The sequence below is a fragment of the Rhamphochromis longiceps genome, linkage group LG5 (genome assembly GCF_057381845.1).
Source record: "Rhamphochromis longiceps isolate RC_006_pf linkage group LG5, R_longiceps_female_GT1.1, whole genome shotgun sequence".
NCBI lineage: Eukaryota > Metazoa > Chordata > Actinopteri > Cichliformes > Cichlidae > Rhamphochromis > Rhamphochromis longiceps.
Window position 1 is genome coordinate 6,557,861 of NC_140561.1, and position 13,098 is coordinate 6,570,958.

Below are 13,098 nucleotides of genomic sequence, written 5' to 3' on the forward strand. Positions count from 1 at the left end.
GACTCTCAATCGGTTCCGCGAGGGCTTTTCTGGCTTTCAGAAGCATTAATGTTTTCTGGAAGTGTTTGTTATGCGCAGAGACACTCTTCAGTTTTCAAGTCTGCTGCTGCTGGCATATTATTATTTTTTTAAGTGACATCTAAAAATGTCTTTTGTAGTTGCTCAGTCCCATTTCATTTTCGGTGTACGGACTGGTGTGAGGAACAATTTGTGTTTCTTTGACGAGCAAACCGTCGTCTTCCCCAGCGGAAACAGCTGCGTGTGTTTCAACACTGTCCAACGATGGCAGCGGTTCATTTCAGGTGCGCTCATTTTTAGATGTCTAAGTCATAACTAACTAACATAAGTAACCTAAATTTCTACCCTGGTGGTGCTCTTGATATAAGTACGAAAGTTGTTTTTTTTTAGTATTTAACAGCATTTATTTCTGTTGGTGTCGTCTCTCCAGGCTCAGAGAGAAGTCAGGGAATGCGTGCTATGACCATCAGCTCCAACAGACGCTACCTGGCAGTGTCAGATTATGGAGAGAGAGCCACCGTCACTGTGTTTGACCTGCAGCATGAGCAGGGCAGAAAGAGAAAGGTTTTGAGTGCAGGAGACATGTCTGTTCAAGAGTTTATCTGCATTGCTTTCTCTCCTGATTCCAAGTACCTGATAGGCCTGACAGGGAGCCCCGAGTGGATGCTGATCCTCTGGCTTTGGGAGAAACACAAACTCCTGGCAACACTGAAGACAACAAACACAAATAATCCTGTCACCCAGGTGAGTCATCTGTGCTGCATCAGTGAAGCTTGTATAAATGCAGGCATACACATGCTGAACACGTTATTATTATAGTAACTGTTTCTCATCAGGTCAGCTTCAACCCTTACAGCAACACACAGCTCTGTGTGAGCGGAACCGGTGTTTGCAAGCTGTTCCGCTACTCAGAGGGGGCCCTGAAACCAAGCAGTGTTGCAAAGGTTGAGTCCATCAATTTCCTGTGCCACACCTGGGTGTCAGAGCACAGGGTGATCGCTGGCACAGACACTGGCAGACTGCTGGTGTTTGAGTCTGGAGACCTGCGAAGAGAGATCAGCATGACTTGTGTGCAGGGCCAGCCTGCCAGGTGAGAAAGCTGGACCACATGAACTGGTGCTATTTTACATGAAGCAGCCTCTGTAACTCATCTCCACCCCATGCTGTTCCTGCCATTTTTGACCCAATCAGGGTCAAGTCCATAATCATAATGGTGAATAATCTGACCTCAAAACCAACTAATTTTATTGAATTCTGTCGGTTGTACCCCAAAAATATCTAGCATAGAGCTTTTCATGGCTACCAAAAGCACCTGCTAAACTGGGCAGATGGGCAAATATAAATGATTCCTGGTGTCTAACTTCATTGTTGTCCAACAAATACACGCCGATGGATTAAATAAAGACTTTAAATGTCTGAGCAGCTAGTATCACTCATAACGTGTGGCAATGATTTAAAAAAGTAGTGGAAAAATTGGCAGACATGTTAAAACATGGAATGGAAAAGCGTATAACAAATGATAACCAGCTGATCTCAGACCAGATGAATGGGTTCACTGTGGTCACTGCAGCGATCCATCTTTGATGAGTGATGTTCTTGCTTATACCCGCTTCACTCTGCACAGGCAGGTGGAGGTAAAGAAGATCAAAGATGCTAATGTGAATGAAGGTCCCTCTGTCCCTTCCATCACAGCAATCCTGTCCTACTCCAAAGGCTTTGCATGCTCTAGAGGTCCTGGCACCGTTTTTCTGTTTGAGCAGACAGATGAGAATGGTTACAGAAAGACCAGGGAGATAAAGGTAAATGTTCAAGCTTTATTTCAGAAAAGGTGGAAAGTGAAGTCTTTGTGTGCACATGGGTATGCTTGTGTCAGATCCCTCTAGATGCATACTGCAGCGGTGTGACCTTGGCAGAATACCAGCAGATTGACACCATATGCATCAGTCCAGCAGAGGAGACTTTGGCCATCAGCACAAACCGAGGACAGCTGTACAGTGTCAGCCTGTCCTCTGTGGACATGAACAAGGTGCTCTGCAGTTACACCTACCAGCACCACCAATGACGGGGTTCATCATTTGTATAAGTGAAATTACTGCATCAACTGTCCTAGCTGGTATTTTATTTTCTTCCACATGCCCCCATCAATTCAGATTATGTAGAGCTGTTTGCTACATCCATTCTCACACTGACCTCCTCTGTACTTGAAACATTACTATAGTAGCTGGTCGGCAGTCAGAAATACATACATATTATTTTGCTGTTTTACTTTTTCTTCTATGTATGATCTCACTTCCTGTTGGGTCTGTGTTTCCACAAGCCCCGCTAATTCTAGAGACTTATTCATCATGAAGAAAACAAGACAGTCGATCGATCAAACACTTGCGCAAGGGAGGCCTGTGTCCACCACGAAAATGACCTCTACCACGACCTCCCTTGCTGCCCTTTTTATTGAGACACAGTTCACACAAAACACGTCAGAACAAAGCCACGCCCCCTTGGTTCTGAGACAAAGCATTTGTATGTATATGTGTGAACTTCTGTAAGAAAGTGTGTGTGTGTGTGTGTGTGTGTGTGTGTGTGTGTGTGTGTGTGTGTGTGTGTGTGTGTGTGTGTGTGTGTGTGTGTGTGTGTGTGTCAGACCTCCTGCTGACCAAAGGGTCGTAAACCCAGGAAGCTTACAAAAAAAGAAACAGATCTTTCAGATAGGATGTATCTACAATAAAACCTCCCCGAGCACAGAGTGGTTGGAGAGGTGGTCAGGATCAAAGGAATGGCTTTGATCCTACTGCTTGAACTAAGACTGTACAAATTTAAGAAACACAATGGCAACATTCAACAATTAGACTTAACACTTCCTCTTCTTTTTTTTGGTGGATCAATTGTGCTAATTTCCAGTTGGATATTTTTAACAGTCTTTATATGCTGTAGCAAAGAAAACAGTAGCGAAGTCTTGTGAATGAAAAGAAAAAGGTCAATCCAAGAAACATGGAAAACAGTTCAAATAATCCAGCAAAAAATAATTTTGTCTTTATTTGCAGCTCCATATTTTTATTCATGGACTTTGTTAGAGTAGTTGTCTTATACTAGGCCTCGATACATCCCCTCAGTTCATTTTTTATCTGAAACAAGCTTCTCTGCCTTTAAGTTAGTTCTCTAAGGTAACCTTTTTACAGATATTTCCTCTCTTTGACATCATCTAGAGTAGATGTGGCCCACATGAGGTCAGTGGTAGATTAGGATTTAAATGTAAAGACATTGCACCCTTTGATAAACTCCCCATCAGAATTGATTTGAGAATATAGGCTGAACTCAATTCTGATGTAGCATGGCCCTCCACAACAGTGCCAGTTTCTCATGTGGCCCCTTGAAAAGTTAATTGCCCATCCATTCTCTAGAGAAAAAGGGTAAAAAAAAATTTTGTTGTTGTTTTCTCCTTCTCTTCCTTCATTGTCTTCTTTCTGTTGTCTACCTCCACTCTCTTTTTTTCTCCACTTGTTTAAGGCATCAGAGTTCTCTTTAGATGTTTAAAGTTATCTTTGCAACTCCATTAGGAGGATAAACTACACTTTGAGTTCCTGTCCCAGTCCTTCCACTCCAGCTCCATCACTGGTTTGTCCATCTGCATACGCAAGCCCCTCGTAGCCACCTGCTCTCTGGACCGCTCTGTCCGCATCTGGAACTACGAGACAAAGTAAAACACATACACACAATTCCTTTTATAGATATATATCAATCAGTTTTCGTCAGGTTGATACAATATAAAACTGCATAACAGAATGACATGTCGTCTTTCTGAGCTCTTGCTGTTCTCTCTGTTTTGTCTCTAGAGTGTTGGAGCTGTGCAAGGAGTTCCAGGAGGAGGCGTACAGCGTGGCACTACATCCCACAGGCCTCTTCATCCTTGTGGGGTTTTCAGACAGACTCAGGCTGATGAACCTGCTTATTGATGACATCCGCACCTTCAAGGAGTTCACTGTGCGCAGCTGTAGAGAGGTAGAGGTTGCTTTGCATTTGTGTTTGCAGTAAATCTGAACAGCCAATACTGAAATAATCAGAGTATTACTAAATTCAAGGGTGAAATGATTGATCTTTACCCCCTTCTGTTGTGTCTCATCCAGCTGTGTTCTGTAAATCCGTAAATACTGAATCCTGGGTTAGCGTTTTCAGCATTTACTGCGATATCTGATAATTCATCTTAAAGTGGAGCATTATCACATTTTCCACTCAAAACTTTTGCGCTTGGACTCTGTCTTTGTCTCCTTCACTTTTCAGTGTGCTTTTAGCAATGGTGGCCACATGTTTGCAGCTGTCAATGGAAACATCATTCAAATCTATTCTGTCACCTCTTTTGACAATATCCTTAATCTGAAGGGCCACAATGGAAAGGTGAGTCAGCTGGAGTATGTGTTACAGAGGAGTCCCAGTGCTTATTTGTCATTCTTATTTACTGGTATTTCAATTAACAGGTGTGTCGGATTGAATGGAGCCTGGACGACAGCCGGGTCGTGTCTTGTGGGGTGGATGGGGCAGTGTACGAGTGGAACACGCAGAGTGGCAAGCGGGAGTCAGAAAGCGTCCTAAAGTCCTGTAGTTATACAGGTGTGGCCTTCTCCTCAGACTGTAAGACCATCCTGGCTGTGGGAACAGACCTCACTCTGAAGGAGATCCAAGACTGTCAGGTTAGCAAGCACAGCTGACTCCTGGATTTGTTCTTTTAAGTTGCTGCAAATCAACAAAACATCTCAAGCAGCAGCAATGTTGTTTTTTCTTTCTTTTTTTTGTTTAAAAAAAACTGGGTTTATTGTTATATCCTATCCACAGGTACTGAGGGAGGTTCCAGCTGATGAGACAGCTCACACTGCTCTTGCAGTGTCCCATTCTGGTAGAGTGGTCTTCACCGGGACCTCCAGTGGGACTGTAAGGGCCATTAAATACCCATTACCTATCCAGAAGGAATGGATGACATACCAGGCTCACTCTGGGCCTGTCACCAAGGTGAGCAGAAGCACTGATTTGCTCTGATTGAGATTTGCACTGATCAGAATACTTTATTGATCCCTAGGGGAAATTATGTGTATTAATGTGATGTGAGATTGATATACACACAATCTCACATCGTGTATGAAAAAAATCGATTGACTATGATGCTGATCATTCAGACGCAAAGAGTCCACCCACTAAAACATGTGTGTCCTCAGATGGTGATCACGTATGATGATCAGTTCCTGCTGACAGTGTCTGAAGACGGCTGTCTGCTGATTTGGAAAATCATCGATAAGGAAGGCAGAGGTCTAAAGAGCAACAAACACATAGTCCACACGGAAGAGATCCTTATCACCAAGTCAGACCTGGAGGAGAAGGTGAGTAAGTGCATAGTGTGACACCCCCCTGTTGGTCTTGTTCCTAAAGCATTGTAAGTTCTTGATCCTGGACCATCAGTGCAAGTGGTCAGTTATGTGTTTGTAATGTTATAGCTTTGGAACATCACTCAGTGCAACACTCAGTGCATCATGGGAAGTCTCCAGCAGCCTAGGCCTATTTCAGCATAACTAAGGATTCAGGGTCACCTGATCCAGCCCTAACTATATGTATCCTATGTATGTGTATATTTCATCTAAAAGAAAAGTTTTAAGCCTGATCGTAAAAGTAGACAGGGTCTCTGAAAGCTGAAGCCTCTGCCCCCCAGTCTACTTCTACTTCCTAGAAGGAACAATCCTTAGTGCTGTACTGCATGTGAGGTTTGCCAGATGAAGCCTCCCCATACATGGCTAGCGCATCCATCCATGCATACTTACATACACACACGTAGATACAGAGGTGGCAAAAGTACAGATATTTCGTACTTAAGTACAGATACTAGTATCAAAAAAGCCTGTTTTAAAAATGTGAGGAGTAGAATGTAAAGATATTTGATTAAAATGTAGGGAGTAAAAGTAAACAGCTGTCAGAAAAATACCTACTCAAGTAAAGTATAGATACCTGAAAATTCTTTTCAAGTACAGTAACAAAGTATTTGTACTTTGTTACTTTTCTTTTAAGTAACAAAGTATTTGTACTTTGTCATGTTGTTCAGTAATAACATGCGCCGTTAAAATTGGGCGCTTTTCCTTCCTTTTTAGTTTCAAAACACGAAGGGTGTTTGTTTCACTTTAAGGTTGGATTAAGAATTACTGTGTGAGGAACGGTTTCACTTTTGACTAGGGAAATAATATGCTTACTTTTGGGTTTATGAGAATTGAATTACAGTGAGAAGGGGATCTTCTGAATGCGCAGGTTGTTTGCTACTGTGAGACAGTGGAGAGAACTTACGAAGTTACCTTCTTTCACCAATTAAGAGTGGAAGATCTCGTAACATTCTGGTGGAGATGCCGGGGTAAAAAGAGTGAGTTCGGACGAGGAAGTCCGAGAAAAGGACACCTTGAGTTGAGCAAGGTGTTTAACTGACTCAGGATTTCAGAGAATCGAGTCAGCTGTGATCTTGAGTTCTGATGGTAAATTGATTTTAAAGGAAAATCAATGTTTACTATGATGAAGTAATTCTGATGATATTACTAGATGTGCTGTGATACCAGTGAAGAATAAGTTGTGTACATGAGGATACACAATTGTGTTGAAGATTACTGGACCCGGCGAGGTCCATTTGATGAAGTTCTTGGGCAGATAAATGACAAACAGTTCTTCAAGTGTGTGGAGAATTTAAAAAGAAAAAACTGAACTTGCAGGTTCTCCGTACTGTGTGGACTTATATCAGAGTTATAAGTCCAAAGGTTATGCCCTGGAGGCCAAGAGTTGTGTTTAAAGAAGAACATGACTTAGAAAAGGACATTTAAGGTCACATTTTGTCTAAGATGGGGAGAATTGTCCCATATGTGTTTATTTCTCTTCTCTTTTAAGAGGACAGACGCAGTTACTGAGTGTTGTCTACTTCCTCTTTCTGATTCTTGAAAGCATGTTTGATAAAATACTCTTAGGAAAGCGTATTTTGAGTGATTCTAAGTGTGTGAATGTTGTGAGTACTCGATTTGAATGATTCTGTGTGATTTATACAAAATAATAAATAACTAATAAAAACTCATAGGCGAGTGTGTGAACAGAGGAAGTCTGAGAGAGAAGTGTGTGCGTAGGCAAACTGCAGAGTGTGTGCGTGGAATAAGGGTGTATTGTTTTTACATCAAGATTTAGTAGAACTAAAGTAGAACGTCACAAACAAACAGATAAAAAAAGTAAAATAAAGAGAGAAAATAACTGACAATTACATTAATGAATAGAAAACACACATACACAAAGTGCCATATGTGAAAATTATTTTAGGAAAGAATCAGAAGTTCTATGTCTGCTTATAGCTATTAAAAATGTACGATTAACTGTGACTAATGTCTGGAACCTATTTTAATCTGTATTTGACGCCATGGGGGGGCGTGTACCCCACTGCTTTATAAGTGTCCACAACATGTATTTTGGTCAGAAGACATATGTTGATGTTTTCTCCGGGCTGTTAATAAACTCATCGTTTGATTGCACTTTTCTGGGGCTTCCGTGGTTTGTGACACTGCTCTACATTGATCGATTTCGCGACAGCTTTGGTGGAGGATGCGGGCACCATCAGTCACCCTCAGAGCACAAATCTTGAGCTTGGGGATATCCTGAATCCTGACATCATCAGTGACTGTTCCCACGATGACAGTGATTTTGTTCTCACGGCCGGGAAGCTTCATCTTACGGATCAGGCGGGAGACAGCAATGTTGGTTCTGCTCATGAACAGCCTCTGTTGGTTTGGATGTTCCCAGCTCTGTACATACGACCATTTTCGGCTTCTTATGATGCCCCAGCAACCAGGACCAAGCTAAGGTCCTGGTTGCTGGGGCAGCATCTCAGCAGAGACCTCACTCTCACCACTAATCCTGGTCTTTCGGGGACCTTGAGGTGTTCCCAAACCAGATGTAACTTCTCCAGCATCTCTCTTCAGCCTTTCTCTCTTTAGTACATGCCTGAAACACCTCGTTTAGGAGGCCTCCTGGTCAGATGCCTGAACCACCTGAGCTCACTTCTTTTGATGTGATGAAGTAGTGGCTCTACTTGGACTTCCTCCTACATGAACAGGCTCCTCACCGAGCCTTTGGAGGAAGCTCATTTGCACTGCTTGTATCCATGGTCTTCAACCACTACACACAACTTGTGGCTGTAGGTCAGGGTGGGAATGTAGGTGAGCCAGTAAATCGACAGCCTTGCTTTCACACGAAGCAGAGTCTGGGGTTCACATTACTGCAGACGCTACAGCAATCTGTTCTTTCCAAGTAGTATGAGGTACACTTCATGTGTTTATGTGTCTGGTTTAAGTTATTTATGTACGACACTTTAGAAGAAAGCTAAAAGAATTGCAACAAGGTGACAACTGTCATGTTATGGTTAAAAGAAGAGGTATTGAATGTATGTTCCTGCGTCTACTTTCAGACCCAGCACATGCTGGAGATGAAGATGCAGCTGGAGGAGCTGCAGATGGAGAATGAGTACCAGCTCCGCCTGAAGGACATGAACTACAACGAGAAGCTCAGAGAGCTGTCTGACAACTTTGTCCAGCAGATAGAATCTCTGAAAACATCCCAACAGGTGTGCCTCTGTTACACGAGAGCTCAGCTTCACATAGATTTACAACTTAAAGGTCAAAATGTCTTCCCAAGACTAGCAATCATCAGTGGGTGACTTTTGACGTTGATTAATTGAGTCAGTAGCTGCTGCCCTTGATGAATCAGGTATCCTGCTTTTACTGCAGGCCATGAAGACAGAGATGGAAAAGCAGGAATGTGAGAATCAGCAGAATTCTGCAGAGCTTATTATGAATCATTCGAAAGAACTGAAGGATTTAGGTAACAGGAGAACAGGATCAGCACAATCTGTTATCTTTATTTTTGTAAGTGTTTGGTGTTCATACTCTTTTAATCACACACAGAGCTATCATACAGCCAGAAGCTGATTGTGGAGCACGAGAAGTACCAGGATCTTCAGCAAAAACATCAAAGAATGCAGGAAGACTATGAGAAGCAGCTCAAGTCTGCAGAGGACAGAAAAATCCAAGCGGTGGAGGAGCTCACAAAGATGTACGAGGCCAAGCTACAGGAGAAGGCCGAGCTCCTCGCTCAGGTCAGTAATAAGGAGCAGGAAGAGGAGGTGGTGGTAAGTTAAATGGTGCAGCAGTTGAATGAAACCGGTAATCTTTCGTTTAGTGTCAGGAGGACACCGAACAGAAGATTAGTGTTTTTAAAGCAATCATAAAGCAGGCTGAAGAGGACGAGGAGAGGAAGATTCTCGAGATCCAGACCAATTATGAGAAGAAAATGAAAACTGAGAAACAGACCAATACAAATCTGAAGGGAAAAAATAGCATCATGGCACAAAAGGTGAACAAAGCTTCTGTTATTCACTGAATGTTTGGTTCTGTTGCAGAGCATCAGCTCTGTCTCCTGTCTGTCTGCTCACATCAGCTGCTGTTCTCTGTGTGTCTTCTCTTTGGTTGGTTGGACGCTGGTGTGTTCACAGTTCATCAGTCTACAGAAGCAGATTGATGACAGGAGCGCTGATATAAACAAACTGAAGCAAGAGCGGCAGAGGCTGCTTGGGCTGATCCGCTCCCTGGAGAGTGACATTGAAGACCTGAAGAGGCAGATCTCTGGACATGAAAAGACCAGTCAGGACAAGGTGACCAAGATCAGAGCTGTCATTTCCTGTCAACCAAACGTCCACTTAGCAGAATTTTAAACAGTTTTACATTTTGAAGCCTCGACGTTACACATATGGAGTCAGAAGTGACGACATTCATTAACTTATCATTTAACACTAGCTTTAACTCCATAAAGCATAAAGTGACATTTTAATGATGAGTTTTGACACCCAGCTGATAGAAACAAATAAGATTTGGGGACTTCTCGCCCCCTCGAGTTCCTGCTCTTTGTTGTGCTCAGCAGTGTTGGTCAAGTTACTTGAAAAAAGTAATCAGTAACTAATTACTGATTACTTCCCCAAAAAAGTAATCCTGTTACTTTACTGATTATTTATTTTCAAAAGTAATTAATTACTTAGTTACTTAGTTACTTTTTAAAAACACGATTTACAACCTGACGAGGTGATAAAGCGATAGATCTTTCAGCCCAATTCTACTTTTTCTGCATAATCCATCATACAAAATGTAATCAGATGGAAAAGTCTCTTTTTAAAACTTGTTTTATCAGTTTTAATCTTTTAACTTTATGCATCAAGCAAAAATTTAATTATATGCAACATTCTCTGAGTTGAATAAATGAGTTTAACATTTAAACCTATTTTCTGCACATTCCAGCTCATAAAATAAAATATTTTTTGTGTTTACACTCACTCTTTCAAATAGATGCAAGTAAAACACAGCAGAACATAAATAAAGTCAAAGACTCAGCGGTCCTGTTGCTCTATTTTCACCTGTAAAGCAGGACTGGGGGTAGGCGGAGGTTTACCCTGGTGCAGGTGTGCCGCGGTCAGTGGAAGAATCCGCGAGTTTCTCTGTGAGTTTCCCATTACAGCGTTGCGCACTCGGTGCTTGCTCGGAAGTTTAGGGGTTTTTTTCGCTGTAAAAAGAAGTTTTCTTCCCACGCACGATGGACGCTAATGTTTTTGTCACTTTTTATGGAATCAAACTCAAAGTAAGGTCAGTACTTCCACGCTTTAAACGCTGCACGCTCATACTCTCTCCCACAATCGATATGTGATCCATTGTTGCTCTGCACACAGCTGTTGCCACTAACGGCGCACTCGCTTACATCACTGTCGTGAGACATTCTCGCAAAAAATCACGGTTTTAGTAACGCAGTAACGCAGCGTTCCTACGGGAAAGTAACGGTAATCTAATTACCGTTTTTGCAATAGTAATCCCTTACTTTACTCGTTACTTGAAAAAAGTAATCAGATTACAGTAACGCGTGTTACTGCCCATCTCTGGTGCTCAGTGCTCACTTATTTGTTCCTCAAGTTTTTCTGCTTCTTTGTACTTTCCTTCATGACCATCCTGACAGCTTCACAGATCTCCCTCCAGGAATTTGCTGACATTTATGAGTCATTATAGATGAGATGATGATTGCGTTGAAAAATAGCCAGAAATACACAGGACGAACAGGCCAGTCACAACAGCTGTGGGCTGCGTTGATATGTCTTCTGGTTCTACAAAGGAGTGCGTCAGGTTATGTTGTAGGTTTATTGAAGGGTGTCAGAGGGGTTGCAGTTGTGATGCAGGTGCAGTGTAGATTTCTCAGCGAAGCTTAAGTGCTGTGTTACTGTGCATACATTTATGGGACTATGAGCATATTATAAGCATATAAGTATAATATAAGCATATTTTAAAGCGCTGGGTTACTGAAAGACAGACAAGTTTTCCTACAATGCACTTCAACTCTGAGCTCTTCTCTACATTAGCTGTAAAATTGTACTGTCTAATTCAGTTTGACTACATGACATATGGAGACTGATCTGGACCAGATTCTCTTGACATTGTTCAGAATTCATGTATGAAAACCTTTGAACTCTAAAACCGTTCAACCTGTTCATGTTCTCACAGGATCACATTATCTCGTGCTTGAAGAGAAAGAATCAGGAACTGGAGAAGTTAAAGTTTGTTCTTGAATTCCAGCTGAATGAGTTAAAGCAGAAAACTGAGCCTCTGCAACATGACATCAATGTGAAGAAGGAGCGGATCAGTCAGGTATGTGAAAGATGGAAAAGCTTAGCACTGTGTTAACACATGGTTAGAAAACATATGTGGAGACTGTTGAATACATAAATGTAGATGATTCATAAGGGTTCCTGTACATTTTCTTGCCATTTGAATAGTGTTGAGTTAAAAAGTTAGACAGAAATAAAGTTTGCTGTGCTCGGTTGACCTTGTTTTAATTGATCTGATAGGACTGCATTAGCAGTCAAGTTAAAACAGTGTCAACACTACCAGTTACAGTGTCGTGCTATTTCTCGTGTTCGGCAGCTGGAGGAAGAGCTGATACAAACCGACAAGAGCAATGCTCAGCTGAAGCTCACCGTCTCTGAGCTGAAGCTCAAACTGAAGACCAGAGACAAAGAGATGTGCAAAGAGAGTCAGAAGGTCAGTAAACAAACAACGCTTCCTTTTTAAAGTAAAGAGGCAAAACTACATAATCTGTGTCATTGTGCAAATAATTGTGGACCTAACTCTTTTGAGAAAGAAGTGGCATTCAGAGAATCTTGAATTGAAGTCTAATGGAGAAATCTGCAAAGAAAACTTTTTAAACCCACTGGGCCAGAATCAAAATCAGCAACTCTTTTTTTTTAAATCAGATTTGAGGTACTGCTAACATTAATGCCAAGTGGCAAGATTAGGTCCTAGAAGGACTTTGGCTCCACCCAAAAGCTCTTGCTTACAAGTGGCAGCCAATCAGAGGAAATGTAGGGTGGCGGAAACTAAAACCTGTTTCAGACACAAGGTGAACAGCTGCATGAAGGCCAAGTATAAGGTAAATGATGATTGTTTTTAACTGTGAATCTACTGGGCTACATGTACTGTAGTAAAATCGAGGAATAAAAATATGAAGCTGGAAGTGAGCAGAATAGATCCTCTTTAAGCTTTGAGGATAAAAGTGTAATAAAAATCATTCCTTTTTTAATATAAGAATGGGCTTCTCTTGTTTTTTGTTGTCAGGTCAAAGATTTGGAGACGCATCTCCAGCGATTGAAATCAGACCTGCACAACTGTGTCGGCTTCATCCAGGAGCCTAAAACTCTGAAGGACAACATACAGATGATATACGCTCGATATGTCCAGCAGACTGAAAGGGTAAGTGTGCTAAGAAATACCCCAAGAGCTGCCTGGATGCTGGGAGGGCTTGAAATCAAACTGTCAAGTGTATGTCCCGTTTGAAAGGTGGAGAGAACCAATGCAGATGATACTGTTCAGAAGGCGCTGCGTCACCAGTGTGATCGACAGGAGAGGACAGTAAATGGCCTCAAAATGAGGCTGGTCAAATCTGCAGAGGAGCACGAAAAGGTCTACACCAAAATCATGAAGGTTAGTCATTACCCAGATCACAACAGTA

The 13,098-nt window shown here is 42.0% G+C and overlaps 1 protein-coding gene across 2 annotated transcripts in view; it reads left to right on the forward strand.

The window, feature by feature from the left end:
• Positions 1-13,098, forward strand: part of cfap57 (cilia and flagella associated protein 57) — a 15,088-nt gene continuing 1,990 nt past the window's right edge. The window contains exons 1-20 of one of the 2 annotated variants that reach the window (XM_085405555.1): positions 1-302; positions 449-762; positions 855-1,108; positions 1,643-1,817; positions 1,892-2,044; positions 3,570-3,709; positions 3,846-4,011; positions 4,291-4,404; positions 4,485-4,697; positions 4,840-5,013; positions 5,217-5,378; positions 8,471-8,626; positions 8,790-8,883; positions 8,967-9,157; positions 9,241-9,414; positions 9,554-9,712; positions 11,595-11,738; positions 12,015-12,131; positions 12,705-12,839; positions 12,927-13,070. In XM_085405555.1, coding sequence (XP_085261681.1) covers positions 146-302; positions 449-762; positions 855-1,108; positions 1,643-1,817; positions 1,892-2,044; positions 3,570-3,709; positions 3,846-4,011; positions 4,291-4,404; positions 4,485-4,697; positions 4,840-5,013; positions 5,217-5,378; positions 8,471-8,626; positions 8,790-8,883; positions 8,967-9,157; positions 9,241-9,414; positions 9,554-9,712; positions 11,595-11,738; positions 12,015-12,131; positions 12,705-12,839; positions 12,927-13,070 — 3,336 coding nt within the window. In that variant the 5' untranslated portion in view covers positions 1-145. Of the gene's footprint in view, positions 303-448; positions 763-854; positions 1,109-1,642; positions 1,818-1,891; positions 2,045-3,569; positions 3,710-3,845; positions 4,012-4,290; positions 4,405-4,484; positions 4,698-4,839; positions 5,014-5,216; positions 5,379-8,470; positions 8,627-8,789; positions 8,884-8,966; positions 9,158-9,240; positions 9,415-9,553; positions 9,713-11,594; positions 11,739-12,014; positions 12,132-12,704; positions 12,840-12,926; positions 13,071-13,098 lie in introns of those variants that run through there. The other variant, XM_085405556.1, reaches the window with a different exon arrangement.